Source organism: Camellia sinensis, chromosome 1 (genome assembly GCF_055761805.1).
Source record: "Camellia sinensis isolate YWXY chromosome 1, ASM5576180v1, whole genome shotgun sequence".
Taxonomy (NCBI): Eukaryota; Viridiplantae; Streptophyta; class Magnoliopsida; order Ericales; family Theaceae; genus Camellia; species Camellia sinensis.
The window spans coordinates 247,366,121-247,387,234 of record NC_138961.1 but is presented as its reverse complement, the minus strand read 5'-3'; the positions used below and the strand labels follow the sequence as shown (position 1 = coordinate 247,387,234).

The following is a 21,114-nucleotide window of genomic DNA, read 5'->3' as shown; positions in this document are numbered from 1 at the left end:
TGATGTTTCAATTTTCGAGCACCTATGTTGCCCATATTAGCTGTTCTTCTATAACCACAAAGAAAGTGCAGGTTTTAATCAACCCCTCCTAAGGAGCTTATACATACTGTGTCAGAAATTAACAGCGAGTTCCTTTGACCCTTCCAAGTGGAATAACAGTATAGTGCATAAGCAAATTCTAAGAAAAGTGCATCAAGATGCATGAAATTAACAGCAAGTGATGAAGACAACAACAATACGTGATCCATTTAATACAAATGACAGTGTTTGTGTTCAAACCAAATCACATATGTTCATGTATTAATCCATATCATAAACAACAGAATAAGTAGCAATCAACATTTTCTTTTCTTTTTCTTTTTTCTTCTTTTTTTTTTTTTTTTTTTTTTGTGGGGGGGGTGGTTGAGGAATCGCAAGGATTAGGCATCTGAAACTCAAAAACCAAAATTTGTGTCATTTCTGCTTGATCACCGAACCAGCTTCCCAACGGTGATTTATGGTAGCACACAGCAAATAACTCCATGACCTGACTTGCCTTCACAGCTTCTAGGAAAAAACTCACTAGCAGATAGCATCAGATGTCTCTCAATTCGACAGCATTTCACCATTGAATCACAACCTTATCAAAACAATGAAAGTTCTTTTTTCCTCAGGGATGGTGTAAAATTGGGATTTCATTGCCAAGTATTGGAAAACTAGTTTCATCACTCATTGCTTGACAAATGGTCTAACCAACCAAGAATGCTTTCTTGAGAGCCAAACTGCAAATCCTGCAAAAGTAGACAAGAAATTGTAAATGATAATTCACTTAAACAAATAAAATGATTGAAGAGCATAAGAAGAAACTTACTGCAAGCTGGAAATCAGGCGGGGTACCCAGGTCTAGGTTCTCAAGATCAGCAATTCCACAAGATGGATTTCTATCTCCCACAGGAACATCATTAGTGAAGCGAGCAACGTCACTGAACGGACCATGATTTAGTCCTGAAAGAGCAGAATAGGAACTGAAAATCTCATTGCATAACAATGAGTCATCCACACCATTCCCATCGAGAGCTTGTGATTCACCTGCCAACCAAGTCTGAGTCTCCAATTCGTCCTTGAAGTGAGGCGTAGAGGAAGAAGGATGAGATGTTTCTGTGGCAAACTCTGCTTCCTAGTCCACACAACAAATTGATAATGTTAAAAATTAATGATGTTAACACAAAGAAGACAAGGAAAATACAAGGAACTAACACAATCCTACATGTTGGAGTAACTTTTTGGCAGAAACATAATAGATATTTTTGTTTATGACAACTTATATTCAGGAACATCCACCAAGAAATTCATAAAAAAATGTCATCATATCATCACTGGAGATGCCAACATCAGTCAACTTCTCATTGCATTGCTTGTGGACAGTGACTTCATTTTAATCTTCTTCTTTTTTTTACTAGACAAATGCCTAAAATGCAAATGATGATCTATGATCTGTGGAAACATACAAGAGTAACACGTTTTCAACACAAACACATGGTGTTAAGAGGAGTAAGTTTTTTGAAGTCTAAACACAAGACCATGGCCGTACATGATAACCTATCATTAATCAATGTTGGATTCTCTATGTAGATAGTGAAGAAAGTGGTAAAGATGGACTCCCTTAATCTTGTGTAAGCATTCAAACAGGTTCCAAACATGGGTATGTAAATGTCATTTCCACAAAGTGTTCACAGCATTTCAGTTTTTGATGGGTAAGTATACTGCATATGTAGATAATGGAAAACATGAAGTTTGTATTCAAATTCATCCCTCCCAGCAACCTTCAATGCTGAAAGGAAAACTGGTCTTTAGAAAGTCTACTATGAGTCATTCTAAAACACCTAGGCTGATCATATGAAGAATCTAGTAACATGTTCAGGTTCTGAAACAACAATGTGCAGTAGAAGCTGCTACTAACCTGTTGTGCTGATGACTGGGGTGCATAATCATCTATCATATCATCACATGAAAAAGATTTTCCTGGCCGAGGTGGATTGGGAGTATTTGTCTTCGGAGTCCGTGGACTAGTTTGAATTGTTCCCATATCAAAATCTTCGACAACATGAGATTTAACACTATTGTCAATTTGCTTCTGCGGCTGAGAAAAAATTTTCGAAACCACAAATTGTCCTTCTATTTCATCTTCATCAGTCCCCAGATGATATTGGTGCATCACCCAGTTAGACTTATCAGGCTTGGAACCTCTCTTTGAAGTTTTATAAAGAACCATGATCTTCTTGCAGCCCTTCTGCACTCCATTTTCCATCACAGGCTTGGTCTTGCCTGTCTTGTGCCAGCGGATATGTTGATTCTGAATCCTGCGCCGCTTCCGTCGACCGGTAGCATATGCATTGATAGTTCTATGAAAGAAGTGGACACTACTTCCATCTATTTTCACACCTAAAAATTAAACAAGTAGCAATTCAAAAAATGGTTTGATTCACCCACAATCCAGAGTCACATCAAGCTTACTGACACTGGTTCAAAATCCAAAACTTATATCAAAACAAACAACATGAATTACACCAACAAACAAATCAATTCTTTTTTAGTTCAACCCATGGAATAGCGAAATATAACATATAATCTGAGAACTTGGAGTTCATTACCTGGAAGATTTTCTGGATGGGTATAGCATATTCCTCCTTCTTTGTCAACTGTTGGGATGAATTCATCAATAAACATATGCGGTTTTGAATTTCCTACTCCACATTTTGCAGCTAAATGTTCTAAGATCTCTACGTCAGATGGATCAAACTTCACACCAGCAGGAAATCCAGGCCATTCATGGGACACCTATACAAAGAAAGGCATCATCAAAGACAATGAAAGGTCAGTGTCAAGTAAATCTAAGACTAAGATAAATCCCATTAAATTTCTGTCGCACTTAATGCATCATGGTTAACAGACACCGCCAATCTAAGAGCATTACTTGAAAGACAATAAGAAATTTACAGGTGCTTCTAGCCTTCCATTAGTATCATGTGAAGTATAGAGTAATGTTAGTGGCTAGTCCGCAAACATTTAGTAATTTTGCTGATAAAATTATGTAGCTAATTATTTAAGAGCATGCAAGAGTGCCAGCTTACATCACTATTATCAATGCGGTAATGGCATTTTGGGCATTCACGATTTGCTCCAGAGTCTTTGATTTGAAATGCAGGAGATAGATTGGCATTTTTCACTTTTGTTGCAATTCCTTTACAGTCAATAAGCCAATTCCTGCATCATCAAAATGCTAAAACGTTAAAATTAATCATAAAACAACTTCTAGCTAAAGAAGAATGAAGGAATTAGCTTAGGAGGTTATCTGCATATATAATCAACAGCAGGGAAAAAAATGTCTGGACATGTAAACAACATCAGGGGAACCCCCAAACTTGAACAAAGGGGCAAATAAGGATCCTCATTTGCGCTCTCCCCAGGTAAGTGGAAGCCTCGTGCATTGAATTACATGCACTAGACATCATTAGCTATAACTAAACGGTATAAACGGGTTTCTGCAAAACTAAATGCAGTTCTTGAACCTCTGTTCACCTGTCCAAGATGACACCCTATAGAATGTTTCAAGATTTGATCAACTATGTCGTTATAAAATCAAACTACTAGCTAATCAACCAACTCAAACAATTATCAATGGTTTAACATAAATATCACATAAACCCAAGAAAGATCTGGAACCCCTTTCCACCTATCAAAGAAGCCATCCTGTCAAATGTTCTAAATATTGGATCAAGAACACTGTTGTTAAATCAAGACCCTCACTAAGCTTAAGGCAATGAGATGCTTGATAAACCAACTCAAATAACTATCAATTGCATTGAACCCACTTCCATCCAGTCATCAATGACACTTCCAATCGTCATTATAAATGCCACAAAATGCCCAGGAACAGAGTTCATGATTTTGCTCCAACCAGGCATGGTGCAGTAATAACTAAAGTTCAAGCACCACCAAACTACAATCATGATGACTTCAATCCTCTACCACTGAAGAAAAATCCTGGGCAGTGGGTGCCTCAGTTATGCCCACAACTCCAAAAATACAAGCTTTAAATGACTCAAAATCTACATATCTATCAATGCGGATCAACCAATACTGGATAGGATTCTCTTTGTCAGCATTTCTCAAAATATCCAAATAGGTAAATCCCAAATAAAGAAAAGAATAGACAGAACCCTCCTAGTACACGTGGGTATTTCCTAAAATACCGTAACATGTAAAAAGTTTCCTAATTAAAATACCCCCTAAAGGAATTTTTTTTAAAAATAACAAAAAACACCCTTTAATTTTTTGACAACCAAACCCGAGAAAGCAAATATTGAAATCTATACTGTTATGCTAAAATAATCTAAATATATGGTCGATCAATTTTATGCAAACTCGGATGAGGGCGAAAATATGTGATCTAATGGATTGGGGTCTCAGACAAAGAAAACACAATAGCTATTTGTTCATATGGGTTCCTCAATCAAAACCCAAAACGATGAAAAAACAGAGGTCCTCTTCCGATTAAAATTAAGCTCAAATATCAAAATTTGGTTTGTATCGCCAGCATCCAGGTGACAACATACGCCAAGGAAAACCTAGTTTTATTTGATTTCACAAAACAAAAACATGTTTTCTTGCTTTTCTTGTTTTTTTTTACCTTGCCATGTCTAACAAGAGCGAGTCGTCGATACAGAGAGAAAGAGAGACAGGGACAATCAACACATAGCTAGAAAGAGAGAGAAGTGGAAGAAGCGTTGTGTGTGCTCGACACTTTCCCTTTATCTACTGGGCTAAGTTAAGCGATAGTGTGTGTGTGTGTGTGTGTGTGTGTGTGAAAGAGAGAGAGAGAGCGGGAAAACGCAGCTGTGGGATGGTTTGTTTGTGAGAGGTTTGTAGACGGAGCCTGAGCTTCGGACAGGCATCTTCGTTGTCCGATGGGCCGAACCAGAGGTCTGGTGTGGCCCAGCGTTGACTGAAGCTAGCTCCGAACGTTGTTAAGTTTGTTGTTAAGCACTAGGGAGGCGAGACAGTAGGATGGAGTTTATATGTTTCTTCGAAAATCGTGCTGGAATGGCAGGGTTGTAAATTGGTGGGCTCACCATTTGCCTTCCGCCCCAAGCTTATACGTTTGTAGAGTGCCACGACACCCACCCCCTAAACACTTTGCGATTGTGCCCCCACACAATGTGACTAATTGGTAAATACACACACAACAGTCAAGGATGTGACACTGTGGTAACATTTCCGACATAAGGTTCTAGTTTTTATTTGTCATTCAGATAACAGTAACATGAATTTTTTAAATTGAGGTGAATTGTACCTAAGGGTTGTTTGGAGTATTCTAAATAAATGTATTTTTTTTTTTTTAGATTAAAAAATTGAGGAAAAAAATATGGATGTTTGGATTAATTTTTTGACTTTTTATGAAAAAATGTGTATTAAAAAATTGTAAAAATTGGTTTGTAGGAAAAAATTAGAATTGAGAGTCGTGCAGCCGTAATTGTTGACTTTTGATGAATAGTGTTAACTTTTTGACTTTTTAATTTTTTCTTATCTTCCCAAACTTGACCTTAGTGTTAAGAGTTAGCATTCGAATCTTCTCTTATATATGTGGGTGTTTAGAAAGTGAATTTTTTTGTAAGTTTTTTTAGTTATAGGATATTATTGGAGGAAAAAAAAATTTGGTTGGAAAGATAATTGGGTTTTTTTGTAGTTGGATGTGATGTTTGTGAGAGAAAAAGTGAAATGATTATGGGGTTTGATGTGTGATATTTTGTTTGGATTGATTTTTTTTATTTTGTAAAATATTTGTCTTATAGTCAAAAAAATAAAAAAAATAAAAACCTAAAAACTAAGTTGTCAAACACTGCTTATGTCATATATGAGTCTGTGACTTACAGTTATATGATTGAATGACCCTACTATGTAACAATCACCTAAGAGTGATCTCTGGAACCGACCTTCACATACAAACAACAAATATATTTTTCAAAATATTCAAAATTTAATTGATAAAAAATAATTAAAAAGCTTATCATTCTTATAATTTTTTACATTTTTTTATTAAAAATTGATAAATTCATGGTGCCTTTACTCATGTGAAAAAAGGACAATGAAATTCAAAAATTATTACACAGGTAGGGTATTGTTATTTATCCATTATTTTCTTATTTTTAAGTTCATATAATTGTTAGACTCTCTGTTATTGATTTGACACACTATCATTATAAAATCTTTAAAAAATAGAATAATTACTCGAAATAAAGATCATATAAAATGATGTAGAAATTATGTCATTTTTTATTTAACCAACAAAATATTTTATTTAGAGAGTACATTCATTCACATATCAAAAGTATGAGAAAATTTTCAGCGATATAATTAAAATTCAAAAAAATTGACACAAAAGTCAATGTAGTATAGCGGTGAGGATTTTTGCTTGTCACGCGGACGATAAAAATAAATGAAATAAATGATGAAAATTGATCTATAAACACCTCACAAATAAATGAAAGAGGTTATATTTTTTTTATTTTCACCGATCCAAAGTGTTTAATTAGGGTTGTAAGGCCTCGTTTGAGAATAGGCTAATTTAGTAATTTTTTAACTATTTTGCTAAAATATGAGTTAAAAAAACTAGTATGTTTAGGATGACTTTTTGATTTTTTACAAAAAGATGTACAACAAGTAGAGACAAAAAGAGAATCTTTGACTTTTTGGTATGGATTATTAGTTTTTTGGCTTTTTTAGTAACTTTTTGACTTTTTAACTAAATGAGAGGGTTCCCAAACGAGGCCTAAAAATCCAATTCATTATTGCAATAAATATTTTCTTCCCGATCTTTAAAAAAATAATAAAAAAAAAAACTCATCAACCACAAAAAAAAAATGAAAAAGATGATGAAAGTAGGACTATAAATGCCTCACAATTTATTTTTTATTAGAAAATGTATGACACTAATCATTTCACCTTTTACATTCCAAAATCATAATATAAAAAAGATTGAAGGGCAAATTACAAAAAAAAAAATAATAATAATTCAAGGTTTCGCATGTTTCGCGTGTTTTTCAATTTAAATTCTAAAATTTTAATTTTGACAAATTAAATTTGGAATTTCTTCTGTGTTTTAATGTGAACCCTTCGTCCATATCTGTTTGATTGAACTAATGGAATCTGGGTAACATTTTCAGATTCAAACACTTGTATCTTTCTTGTCGTAATTTTGTTTCGCCTCATTTTTGTGTCATTAGATTCACCTCATGGCCTAATTTTCATTCCACTCCTCATATGCCTTATTCCACCTCTTTTTGCTTGCTGTTGGAATTCTGTAAGTTGGCCAAAAATAAGAATTTTCTTTTTTTGGACAAAATTTTCAAATTCAAACGTACATATTCAAATACTCATATGTTTCTTTCCGTTCTTGTAAGTCATATACATTTATACTCGACGACACCGCTACTGTTAAGGGTTCGATGACCACCACGAACTCGGTAAAAGGACCATGAAGGAAAAGGAAAAAAGAGAATAATTGTGAAAAAGAAGTAGAAAGGAAGAAGTATAGAGATAGAACATAGAGGGAAAAAAGAAGAGAGAGAGAATAATTTTATTTTTGACCAACTTTTGGAGCTTTGATGGCATGCAAAAAGAGGTGGCATAAGGCATATGAGGGATGAAATGAAAATTAAGCCATGAGATGAATCTAAAAATGCAAAAATGAGGCGAAGCAAAGTTACAATAAGAAAGATAAAAGTGCTTGAACATATGGGTTTGAATATGAAAATGTTGCCCCAAAGAGAAAAAAAATCTTATTTTTTGCCAACTTTCGGAGCTCTGTACAAAAAGAGGTAGAACAAGGCTTATAAAAGGTGGAACGAAAACTAGGCCATGAGGTGAATTTAACGACGTAAAAATGAGACAAAACAGAATTATGACGAAAGAGATATAAATGCTTAAACATGTGTTTGAATCTAAAAATTTTGTCTAAAGAGATAAAACTAATATATTTGGCCAACTTTTGGAGTTCCAACTGCATGCAAAAAGAAGCAAAACAAGGTTTATGAGAGATGGAATGAAAACTATGCCATGAGATGAATCAAACGACACAAAAATAGGCGAAATGAAATTACGGCAAGAAATATACAAGTGTTTGAACATGTGTATTTGAATTTGAAAATTTTACCCAGATTCCGTTAATTCAATCAAACGGATATGAAAGGAAGGTTCACATTAAAACACGGAAGAAATTTAAGGGTTTAATTTGTCAAAATTAAAACCCTGGGATTTAAATTAAAAAACACGCAAAACCTTGAAATTTTTTTTGTAATTTGCCCAAAATTTAAATATATTATTTTGATTTGAAAAAATTTAGAAATCGAAATGTACAATTCTATCGGAAAAGGGGTCACTGCTGTGTTTTTTAGCACAACAGTGACTGTTGTGCCTTTGAGGTGTATTATGACCTTATTTTTATGATCCAAACCATTTATTTTGTAGAGTTTGTTGAGTACTCCATGCCTACCAAAAATCATATTAATCGGATATCAACAACTATATGATCGATAACCAAAAAAATAAATAATAAGTTTTTCTTTTGAGAAATAACATAAACAATATGCGATTCGATCATATAGTTATTGATATCCGATTAATATGATTTTTAATAGGCATGAAGTACTTAACAAACCCTACAATATAACAGTTTAGATCATAAAAATAAGACCATAATACACCTCAAACAGAGGCACCACAGCAGGGACCCCTGTTCCAAGTTCTATCACAGTTTTGTGACTAACGTTGTGATTAGCACTCAACATCATTTGGTGCTGAAATTCTCTTTCCCATTCTCACCAAGACCAACAGAGCTCAGACCCTAAACAGTATTTTTAACACCTTAATTAATTAGGGTTTCAAAGTTCAAGGAATAACAAGAGAAATAGCACCTGAATGTCATTAGTCATGGAGATTCTTACACTAAAAATGGAGTCAAAGGCCTTTGGATGGACCTAATTTTACAACTATAATACATCACAGCAACCCCAACTCCAAAATAACTTCTTTTTTTTGTTTCTTATTTTTGTATCTCAGTCAGAACATATATCAAAGTCAATATCAATTATTGGTATGCAACTTCAGCAAAAATATCATCAAATAAAAGGCATCCTATGGCAGCTGAGGCTATTCTTCCTCAAACTTCATTTTGCTATTCCAAGGAGTAATTGTGGCCCTTTGGGGATCAGTAGCACTGGCGGAAGCAGAAGAAGAAACCTTGTGGCTCGTTTTCCATTGGGGTTGTTTCCGCAGAGTCATCTCTAACAGGCATCAATGAACTTGTACCAGGAGACTCCGGTGGAAACACAGCATTCTCAGAAGCGAAAATCCGAGGTGGGACAGCAGGCTCTGGTGGTGAAATCGCAGAGAGATAGTTTAGAAGCATTTGTATAATTTGGCTGAAGTTGGGCCGAGCATTTGGGTCCTCTTTCCAACATGAAGTCACGATTAAAGCCAGATCTTCTGGGAGGTCATCGGCACTAGGCCTCACATTCTGAAACAACAAAAGCAAAATATCAAGTCATGGCTGACCAACTGTTCAGAACCCCAACCAAACAAGCTCGCCGCTGTTGATCATCAAATTAGTTTAAAACAAACATTTGAGCGAAAATTGTTCACTAATGTGTATTTTGTCTGAATGTCATTATTTGATCAACATCATGGAAGAATGAAATCTACTTAAACCATTCACCCACGCTGCAGAAAATGGTGACGACTTTGACAATGTAAAGCAATACAACTGCAAATTAAAAATAAAAACAAAAAAACAAAACAAAACAAAACAAAAGTGAAGGACGAGGAAGAGAATACTTACTTTGAAAGCAGCAGCATAGGCTGCCTGTAGATTTGACATGCCTTCAAATGGTAACTTATTATGAATGAGCTCCCACAAAACAATTGCAAAGCTATAGGCATCCACCTTGTGATTATAATGCTTCTTCTCTCCATGCCTCAAAGTAACCGTGCTGTAAAGCTGCAATAAAAAATAAAAAATAAAAACTAAAAATGAGAGAGGGAAAAGAAGGGCAAGAAAAAAAAGAAGGCAGCTCTGCACCATTCAATATTGTACCTCGGGAGCCATCCAACGATAAGTTCCGGTTTCAGCAGTCATCATCTCTGTTAATGACTCTTCTCTTGCCAAACCAAAATCCGCAAGTTTAACAGTTTTGTGATCTGCTGTCAAGAGTAAGTTATCTGGAAAACAATAACATCAAAGATAAATCACCATCTTTGTTACAGGTGGATCCCAAAAACAGGCAAGGGAACCTAGAGAGAGAAAAATGTGAATAAAATTCAACGAATATTATGGCACATTGTATCTATTAGGTTGCTACAAGTTACTATAAAGAAAACAGCATTCTAGGCTCAGTTATTTATAAATTTGGCCATTCATCAAAGAAAAGCATAAAAGGCTTGTATCTGTCTATAGACAAAATGCTGCACAACATGGCATAGTCGGACATCGTATGAAATGTTAAACTGTAGTGGCGTCTCCACCATTAGTTGTCAGTGACTATCAATATATTTTTCCACAAGGCCATCCATTCATTTTGCACTCGTTCACTCAACCAACGACGAGTAAATCCTTATAAAAATATGTTGCAAAGCAAAACAAAATAACCCGGGGACAAAATAGGTGTCAAGAATCAAAAGAAACAAGGCAAGCCATTTCATGACCGTAAATCTGATATAACTGTACAGAAAGAAAGTCTCTGATCACAGCATCAGCACTCTAATGCCTATCAAATATTCCTACTTCTATACATCACAAGACATGCATAGTTCATCCTTCACTAATCGAAATAGTTTTGTAAGATTGAAGGATTGCACTCATTACTGCTGGTTATTTCATGGTCTTCAAATAAATAGTCTTCACCAGTTTCCTTAAATCATCTCTGAAAGGAAATAATTTAAAAAGAAAAATGCTTATTACAAGGCATAAATTTTTAGCAAGTGTGAAATCATTTACATGTGTTATGGTAGCAGAAATTGGGAAATCTTCTAGAACATCCCAGTCAGTATTAGCCCAAAAGAACTTACTGTTTGTAGATTCTATTGATTTGTCAAAAAGATTATTCATTTGGCTATCAGCTATTGGTATCTCTAGTTTTCCAAAATTCTCATATGTTCTTTTTCCAATTCAATCTCAATGGCATCAGAATATCAACATATTTTAACAATTTCCAATCCCTTGAAGAATATATCATGCTTTAATCATATAGACTGACTAGACATCATTCCAGACTTTCTGGAAGCCTGGTTTGTCTCAAGGAACAATCAAATAATATGAAAATGGGCAGTTGTGCCCCATCCACAAATTGGGTTTGCACAAATCACAATCCCACATAAAACTCAAGCTAAACATAAAGGCAAAGTTCTCTTCACAGCATCAATCCAGTCATGTAATCAAAGGAGCATACAAATACTCAAAACAAGGACATTAGAATTTTTTTAGGTGTCAGTTCTCAGTTCTTCAACAACACAAGTTGAGGGTAACACATCAACAAAAGTCACAAAAGATTTGAGTAGCAATAGCTATATTTGGCGAACACGTTTGTGAACCTTTGAAGAATGCTTTAAAGTTCTATTATGAAATAAAGGTTTAAACAGAAGAACATGGATCCATAAAAGTTTCCTGCTTCTCCTATGTTCCAATGTTCCTTCTGACATGGTTGCAATGGGGATTTAGAATAAATAACCCAACTGCAGAAGCTCTGCAGTTGATAGTAGTGTTGTCTAATATGGGACCAAAATATCAAATACTCTAAACAAGGCTATATTTTCAAATTTAATAACTTGACAATCCCATGAAGAATATTGATAATAACTAGTACCAGGCTTCAGGTCACGGTGTATAATCCCATGAGAGTGTAAGCATTCCATTGCACGAGCAATATCAACTGCAAACCCAATTGCAACATGCATATCTAAGCACCTTGGCCGCATGTTCAGCAAATATTTTCGCAATGTCCCACCCAGTAGAAGTTCAGTTACAATCACCATGATAGGTTCCCTACAAGCTCCAATGAACTACAGACATACAGTAAAACTCAGTCATTGTCAATATGGTCTCTTTTGCAAATTGAAAATCATCCACATAACGACTAACATTAGCTTCCTATTTCTATTTACAATAAATGAAAAAAAATTAACAAAATTTTAGAAAATTGCTACAATGTTAAAACAAATAACCTTCACTAAGTTCTTGTGTTGAACTCTAGATAGCATTGCAACCTCTCTTGCAAACCGACCTTCCCTCTTCACAATCTCCTCTGGGGTGTCCCCTTTATGAATAATTTTAATTGCAACATTCTGGTTCTTATATCTGATGGACACCAAATGAACAAACAACAATTAGTCAAAAACCACCATAACCAGCAGCACATTTCCCAGTGATTCAATCTAATAACTAAGGAATTACTAATCAGCATTCACCCGAGATTTTTATCAGAATAAAAGGTGTTGCAAGTTTGCAAGCACAATTTTCCTTTTTTAATAACTGAATACAATATTTCTACTAATCCAATCAATAATTTTTTTGTTTGGGGTCTTTCTGGTATTTGTTCAGCGCTCAATTTGATGTAGTTCTCATGATATTTGTAATTTATCTACTACATACTTGGAAAAAAAAAAAATCAATAATTATTCTAGAAAACAATTTACTAGCAAATATATCAGTAAAATTCTTTGTTCACATTTCTCCTTTTTCATGGAAAAATCACTAAATTAATGCAAAGAAAATAGGAGTATTGCAAGTAAAATTAACTTACTTTCCCTCGTACACTTTGGCATGAGCACCTTCTCCAATCTTGGGCCCAACAAAGAGAAGCTTTGGATCAACCAACCACTTGGCATCTAAATTGAACTCTCCCACAGAGTAGAACCCATTTCCAGATCCCATCACCTCTCTCTCTCTCTCTCTCTCTCTCTCTCTCTCTCTCCCTCTCTCTCTCTATATATATATATATATCAAAATTATCAAAGAACCGAACAAAGACTCACAAATACAAAACCCACTTACATCGTCACGATTTTCAAGTAACACATATCAACAAAATTAACTAAAAGACAAGTTCATAAATGAGTGTTACAAAACAGATCAAGAAATCTCAACAGATGCCCTCATTTGGGAGGCAAGCAAATAACATGCTTTTGAGAGAAACCCAACAACAACAAACGCACAACTTTAAAAATTCAATTAAACAGACATTAAAGCAGAACAAACTCTGCTCAGGAACAGAGAGAGATAAACAGTGAAAACAATCAAGAAAGAGAGACTTTAATGGGAAATCGAAAAATTACAGATAAAACTCAACGACCCAGATGGGGTTTTGGGTAGTGGGTGAAGAAGTATGATTAATCGTCACTACGCGTATTGGAATCAATTGCTCTGGTTTCTGTTCTCTTGATCTGCAGAGATAAAAAAGAAAGATAGAAAGAAAATCCGCGCAAAGAAATGAGTCGATGTCAGAGCACAGTGATGTCTACTATTTTTAAGGACCGAATATATTGTCACATTATTTGATATAAATTAAATAAAAATACTTGGCACTTCCTCTTTTGCTTTTTCTTTCTTTCTTTTTCTTTTTTTTTCGGGGCAATTCTCACAATTAAAAATGAGTCTCAATCATTGTGTAAATTAAATAATAGATGTGTTATATTATTATTATTATTTTTATATATAAAAAATATATATTTATTTACGTCGTTTCAATCAATTCAATATATAATAAAGGATGAGAGAGAGGGAGGGGAAAGAAAACTAGATGCCATGGATGGATATGGTGTGTAGGGGTGTGCACGGTGCGGGTCGGTGCGGTTTGAGAGAAAAATAGAAACCGTATAGCGGGTGGCGGATTGATAAAAGTGTCACTAGAATTTGCCATTTTCCTTATCAAAAATCGGCGGTTCGGTTGGCAAATAATGGCGGATTTGCCTTGGCGGTTCAGGCGGATTGGCGGTTTATAAAAAATATAATTCAAATTACAAAACTTAAATCAAAGAATAAAAAAAGGACGAGAGATACCGTGATGTTAAGCATCTTGCGAAACTTTCTTCTGATGCAGCAAGTGTAGCAACAACATGATAATATCAACGACTATGCCATCAGTTCATTACAAGCATCTGTGGAAGTTACAATGATCAAATACAATACATAAAATTAATATAATTCAGGGTTTACAATATATTGAAAATGTTTACTGTTGAAAAGTATTTAGATTGAAAAGTGAATTGGAATCCAATTTTATTTTGGATTACTGACATCTTGAATTCTCCTCGAACAGTAATGTAATACCATATTCTAAGGTATAGAACAACAAGCAAACTTAAGTAAAAAATAATTTTTAGAATCTTATAAAACATGATTTAATAGCGGTGCGGGTCGGTGCGGTTTGGAAGAAAAATAGAAACCGGCGGATTGATAAAAGTGTCACTAGAATTTGCCATTTTTCTTATCAAAAACCGGCGGTTCGATTGGCAAATAATATCGAATTTGCCTTGACGGTGCGGTTCGGTGCGGTTTTGGCGGTTTCGGCGGTTTCGGCGGTATTATGCACACCCCTAATGGTGTGTATGAAAATTAAATTAAATTAAAATATATATAAAATTATTATTTGGAATAAAATAAAAATATTTCAACCAGCACATGGAAACGGAACCTCATCTGGGGGACAAGACGACTCAAACGATAGATGATGATGGGACTAGCCTACCCATCCTCTTTAACATTTTTGGCTCTCTCTTATTTTATTTTACTCACTTGTTAATAAAATATATTTTTTTATCCTTAATTATTAATTTTATTTAATGTGTAATAATATTAAAATAAAGATTGCGAGTTTTAATTTTGAAACAGTAAAGAAAATCTAATGATATGATAAGAAATAGAACTCATGTGTACTGTGATATATGTGCCTATGTTTTTGTGTTTTTCTTTCCTCTTCTTACCACATCATTAAAACTCGTTTTAAAATTCTAAAATTAAATTTTCTACCATTGTTGATATTGAAATTGGATAGTCTACCATTTTAGCTCATAAGAGAAAAGCTAAGTGGTTTGATGTTTAAGTTCAGTTTTTACTGTTGTAAATATTTGTTTTTTTTTCTTATTTCACTTATTTTTGTTGATAAGAAAAAATAAACAACAAAAATGTTTAAAAGGTAATGAAGCTTTTAGGAGTGGTGACACCTAATTGATGTGATGTTTTAATCTTGTTTTTTGTTTTATTATCAAGTGTATGGAGCTCTGTTTTTAAAGGAATAAATCATTGTCCAATAAATAGTGAGAGTGTTTTGATTACATATTATCATGTATAAACAAAACATTTTATCATATGTTTAAACAAGATTGATCTCCTTCAAGATAGTAACTTTTCTAAAATATTTTGTACACTCTAATATGGTAATCTATGCCACATGAAAACAAATCTCAATACATGATCTTTTGATTGAGGGTGGTTTTGAACAAAAAAATTGTACTCTATGAGCATGTTTGATTGAGTGGATTAGAGTATGGGATTGGGATTATTAATCCGTGGGCCCAATTATCCTATGTTTGTTTTAACATTTTGATTTAGGATTATTAATCCAATGGATAATTAATCCAACAAATTTGTAGGATTATTAGTAATGGGGTAGGGGTGGGATTATTAATCCAATGGATATTAATCCAATTGGATAGTGAATACCACACTAATTTAATAGGATTATTAATACTTCACTATTAATCTTGTGAATCAAACATGACCTATCAGTTATGTCTTATTTTTTAGATATATTTTATATTAAATTTAAGGTGTTTTTTTTTTGTATAGTACAAATTATTATTATTGTTTTGATTGTGTATAGTACAAATTGTTGAATGTGATGAATTGATGAGTCATGTAATTAGGCTTTGAGATGAAAAAATAAATAAAAATAAATGCTTTTACTTATGCTTATTATTATTTTATATGTTTAAAAGTTAAGATGATTTCTCAAAACTAAAAAGCAAAGGAAATTTTTCCATTTTAAGTTTAACACGCTTAGTTAGTAATTAAACCACGTGAAAACAAATCATATCATTTTTTTCCAAATTTAAAAATTAGGTATGAGGATTTGTGTATTAAATTACAAAAATGGTGATATCCACTTCCCAAATTGTGAACTTTAAAGAGAGGGATATATATATATATATATATATATATATATATATATATATATTTGATTACAGGTGCATTTGCTACCTAACTTGCAGGGTCACGCATTAACAATTAACTAACTTGTCTGACCTCAAGCTACTTGGATCTCTACACATATTAGTTCATTGGTTTGACTATATCTGATATTTTTTTTAATAGGATACTAATTACTGTAACAACACTAGCTATAATATTATTATTGACCTCATTCATTATACAAATTATAAAGATAACAAATATCTTAAATTATGTTACATCATCAATTGGTACATTAGTTAGTTAGTATACTAGTGGATGCATATAACAATAGTATATGCAGCAATTAGTGTACCAACTAGTATACCAATTAATGATGTGGCATAATTTAAGATATTTTGTATATTTATAATTTGTATAATGAGTGGGTTCAATAATAATGTCATAACTAGTATTGATATATTAATTGATATATATAGCACCATCGAATTTAAATAAAAACATTAAAGAATGAGCATATGGTTTGTGTGTATCGAAGTTTTTGACCAGTGCACGCAAGCGATGTCAAATTTTGATATTATTATTTTTAATGAAAGTGAATTGCCATGAAACACTGAAAAAACAATTAATTTGATATGTAAGTGGAGATATTAATGAGGTTGAGATGAAAAATAGCAAAGTCAATACAAAATTTGTCAACTACTTAAAACTGATGCTCAATCCATGGTGTAAATGCTCGAAAAAGAAAAATAAAAACTTCACTGAATTTGTCAATTTGTGAATAGTTTGATTTAATTCTCCAATCCCCTGCCAAAAAAAAAAAAAAAAATCCCATTTAAAAAATGAATTCAACACAATTTTGAGAAAGGCAATTTTGATAATTTTTTTTCTAAAAGAAAAAAGAAGAAGATAATTTGGTGAAAATTTAAAAATACGAATTATTTTATATTTTATTTAAAAAAAAATAAAATATTTATTTTTATTAAATTAATTTATAAAATCTAAACTAAATCTTAAAAATTAAAGGGTTTGTTTGGTTTGTGTTTGAGAGATGTGTTTTAGAGATAAAAAGTACGAAAACATGTTTGGTTTGGTTTTTTTTAAAAGATGTTTTGGAAAATTATTTTGAGATAGAGTTTTGGAAAAAGTGATTGATTTGATATGTGTGAGAGAGAAATTTGTTTGGAAAACTTGTTTGGTTTACAAGTTTTGAGAAATTTTTTTGAGAAAATTTGTTTGGTTTGATTATTTTTGAAAACTTATTTGTAGAGAAAATTTCCCAAACTTTTTTCAGAAAATCAAACCAAACGAGCCCAAAGAGTTTGGAAATCATATTAGTATTGCAATGCGACTTTTTTGCACTGTACCCGTATAAGTCTAAATCCACACAACTAAATATCATTTAAAAAAATCCGTTAAAAAAGTCAAAATAAAATATAAAAGAAAATAATAAATCGTGTTATCGCCTTATGTTATTTATTTTGACTTTTTACAGACGGACTTTAAGATGATAGTCGGTGGCTAGCCTTCCAGTCTTGACATCTATTATTCCAATTTTCCAACTAATTTACTCGTATTAGTTACTTTTTTTTTTTTCTTTTTTCCTTTTTTTTTTTGCGTGTGATGACAAGAAGATACTAATTTAAAAAGCATAGGTTTAAACACCACATTATCTAGCCGGAACGAGACTGTGTACTTATTATTGAATTTTTGTATTGTGAAATTTACCCCACATCATCTAGCCGGAATGAGATTGTGCAGTTATTATTGAATTTTTGTGTTGTGAAATTTATATAAGAAGTAAATGTTGGAAAAATGGTTTAGATATAGGCATATTTTTTAGTTCAAAATTGAGTGGGTCTCAAACATTTTTTGGAGTGGGTCCGAAGAGGTGAAGTGTTCTGTGTTGCGTGGCAAGTCACACGGTGAAAACGGAACGTCAAAACCATTTATGAGTTAATGGGAAGTTGACGTCGTTTTCGGGTCTAACATTAATTTTTTAGATAAAATTCATTTGAATTTTTTCAATAAAAATTATTGTGGGAATTTAATTTAATTCTAAATTCTAATTTTGGGTTCCTAAGTGGTTTCCTAAGGTTTGTAATTTTGGGAGTTTAATTTAATTCTTAATTCAAATTTGTAGTTCCTAAATGGTTTCCTAAAAATTTGATTAAACTATTTAAATAGTTTAATAAAGTTATTTCATTCAGTGAAAGGTTTTATTGAATCAACTATTCTAATAGTTTAATTATAAATGTTTCAAACAGTTTGATTAACTGTTGCACCTACAGATCATTATTCAATTTGTTTGGATGTGTGATCAACGGTCTCTACGGCCTTTTGAATTCAAATTCTGAGGTTGTCCAAGGGGTGCACCTTTTCACTTTGGAAATAAACCTCTTCGGGTTTGTTCCTTGTGCCTATATATACTAACTTTCCAGCAGTGGTTTAGGATCGAAAAAATCAGTCAGAAATTCTCCCATTTTGCTGTCTAATTTTTTTTTTTTCCTATTTGCATTATTTCTTCATATTAGTTTTAGAGATAATTTCAGAGAGTATTAGAACACAGGTTTGGTTCGCCGTACAAATTCGTTTGGTGTGCTACAACAATTTTGTGAAGATCATTGTATCCTGAGAGATAAACGCCACTCAACCGTAAGCACCGTAGCGGGGCGAATCTGTCTTAAGGATAGAGTGTCACACACTCGACTTGGTCTTAATTTTAATTCGGTTCGATAAATAAATCTGATATGTTATTTATTTATTTTGTTTGAATTTATTTCAAATTATTTTATTTACACAGAAGATTGATCCAACAATCTTAAGACAAACCTTCATGTCAAATTATTCTGTTTACAGAATTTTTCGTTTGTTTCCCTTTTTTCATTCTTCGTAAATAATTTCGGAAGAAAATTATTTTCTGTGGATTTACAAAATAATATTCTGGTTGGAAAAATAAATAGTGATTATATGCTATTTGACAGATAGTAGTAATATACTGTCTCTTTTCTTTGACAACAACTTGTAGTACGATACTGGTGTCATTAACAATTCAGAATATATTTTTGTGGAATTTTTTAGAAATTAATTTTGGGTTTTAGAAATTATTTTCTGAGTTTTCATTACTTAAAACTCTGTTTTAGTATTTTAATTATTGAAGTGCTATAGAAATTAATTTTTTGTGTGGAATTAATTTGGTTGAATAAAATTTTATTTTATTTCCAAATTAATTGAAAAATAAAAGTTATTTTCTTATTTCTTTTATTTTACAGAATTTAATTTTTTGTGTGGAATTAATTTGGTTAAATAAAATTTTATTTTATTTTCAAATTAATTGAAAAATAAAAGTTATAGTTTTTATTTCTTTTATTTTACAGAATTTATTTTTCTATGTGGAATTAATTTGTTTAAATAAAATTTTATTTTATTTTCAAATTAATTGGAAAATAAAAGTTACATTCTTGTTTCTTTTATTTTTACAGAATTTAATTCTGTGAATTTGGTTTAATTTTCTGTGTAGTGAAAATTCTAATTATAAATTTGTTTTATAAATTAGAATTGATGGCTACTGAAACAAATGTCCAAACAAGTACTACAGTGGTGGCTGCAATTGCACCAACCCCCTCTCCTGTGATGACAGTACCAATAAATCATGGAGAGAAGCCAGAGAAGTTCTCAGGAACTGATTTTAAAAGATGGCAATAGAAAATGTTGTTCTATCTTACAACTCTGAACCTGACTCGTTTTCTCCGTGAAGATGCTTCTATCTTGAAAGAGGATGAAACCGACCGGCAAGTGGTTGCTGCGGTTGATGCTTGGAAACATGCCGATTTCCTTTGCCGGAACTACGTCTTGAACGGACTTGAAAACACATTATACAACGTCTATAGTCCAATCAAGACAGCAAAGGAACTTTGGGAATCGTTAGAGAAAAAGTACAAAACGGAAGATGCCGGCTCAAAGAAATTTGTGGTTGGCAGATTCTTGGATTTTGTAATGGTTGATTCAAAAACTGTGATCAGCCAAGCTCAAGATTTCCAACTCATTCCGCGTGACATTCACGCAGAAGACATGTCTCTCAGTGAATCCTTCCAAGTTGCAACCTTAATTGAAAAATTACCAAAAGGCTGGAAGGAGTTCAAGAACTACCTCAAACACAAGCGCAAAGAAATTTCTATGGACGAATTAATTGTGCGTTTGAGAATTGAGGAGGACAGCCGCAATTCTGAAAAGCAGGCTGGTAAGCATCCTATGGAGTCTAAAGCAAATGTAGTGGAACATGCTTCAAAAATCAAGAAATGAAAGTCTTCTGGAGAAAGTTCATCACAAGGCTCTAAAGGGGGGAATAATAAAAAGTACAAGTTTAATGGCAAATGTTACATCTGTGACAAAGAGGGACATCGGGCCAAAGATTGCCGTAGCAAAGGCAAAAGCAAAAGAAGAACAAGCAAGAAGCCTGCTCAAGCCCACATGACTGAAGTGGACAATATTTCCAATGGTATAGATGATATCAATCTTTCTGCAGTTGTTTTCGAGGCAAATCTTGTCGGAAATCCTAAAGAATGGTGGGTCGACACTGGTGCTACTCGCCATATTTGTGCCGACAAAAAGATGTTCACATCTTATTCTATAGTGGACAATGGCGAATAACTCTTTATGGGCAACTCCTCAACTTCCAAAATTGAAGGACAAGGAAAGATTGTACTCAAGATGACGTCAGGAGAGGAACTCACTCTCAACAATGTGCTGCATGTACTGGACATTCGCAAGAATTTAGTTTCCGAATCTTTGTTGAGTAAGAATGGGTTTAGGGTAGTTTTTGAAAGTGACAAGTTTGTACTTACCAAAAACAGAATGTATGTGGGAAATGTTACATGTCTGATGGCCTTTTCAAGTTA

General features: G+C 33.0%; 2 protein-coding genes across 3 annotated transcripts; both read right to left on the bottom strand.

Annotated features, from left to right (window-relative positions):
* Positions 1 to 221: 221 nt before the first annotated feature.
* LOC114312676 (SUPPRESSOR OF GAMMA RESPONSE 1) lies at positions 222 to 5,032 on the bottom strand. 2 transcript variants are annotated; one of them, XM_082900808.1, is made up of 7 exons: positions 4,670 to 5,024; positions 3,111 to 3,243; positions 2,631 to 2,817; positions 1,940 to 2,421; positions 1,069 to 1,156; positions 851 to 984; positions 222 to 770 (listed from the first exon to the last, which is right to left on the bottom strand). In XM_082900808.1, exons 1-7 carry the CDS (start codon positions 4,675 to 4,677, stop codon positions 705 to 707), a joined length of 1,098 nt encoding a protein of 365 aa, XP_082756934.1. In that variant the 5' UTR covers positions 4,678 to 5,024; the 3' UTR covers positions 222 to 704. The 2 variants fall into 2 exon arrangements, with proteins under 2 accessions (XP_082756934.1, XP_028114758.1); XM_028258957.2 differs by having other exon boundaries at positions 851 to 1,156; positions 4,670 to 5,032.
* A 3,901-nt stretch (positions 5,033 to 8,933) lies between these two features.
* On the bottom strand, positions 8,934 to 13,595 carry LOC114312675 (serine/threonine-protein kinase STY13). The gene is made up of 6 exons (XM_028258956.2): positions 12,831 to 13,595; positions 12,253 to 12,385; positions 11,895 to 12,090; positions 10,130 to 10,254; positions 9,875 to 10,033; positions 8,934 to 9,553 (listed from the first exon to the last, which is right to left on the bottom strand). Exons 1-6 carry the CDS (start codon positions 12,959 to 12,961, stop codon positions 9,245 to 9,247), a joined length of 1,053 nt encoding a protein of 350 aa, XP_028114757.2. The 5' UTR covers positions 12,962 to 13,595; the 3' UTR covers positions 8,934 to 9,244.
* Between the last annotated feature and the right edge of the window lie 7,519 nt (positions 13,596 to 21,114).

Excerpts from the sequence above, each read along its gene's own strand:
- LOC114312675 (XM_028258956.2), bottom strand. The coding sequence starts at position 12,961 with ATGGGATCTGGAAATGGGTTCTACTCTGTGGGAGAGTTCAATTTAGAT. Across the intron at positions 10,034-10,129 it reads ATCGTTGGATGGCTCCCGAG|CTTTACAGCACGGTTACTTT; the intron begins GTACAATATTGA and ends TTTTTATTGCAG. Across the intron at positions 9,554-9,874 it reads CCTATGCTGCTGCTTTCAAA|AATGTGAGGCCTAGTGCCGA; the intron begins GTAAGTATTCTC and ends TTGTTGTTTCAG.
- LOC114312676 (XM_028258957.2), bottom strand. Across the intron at positions 2,422-2,630 it reads CCATCCAGAAAATCTTCCAG|GTGTGAAAATAGATGGAAGT; the intron begins GTAATGAACTCC and ends TTTAATTTTTAG. Across the intron at positions 771-850 it reads CGCCTGATTTCCAGCTTGCA|GATTTGCAGTTTGGCTCTCA; the intron begins GTAAGTTTCTTC and ends CTACTTTTGCAG.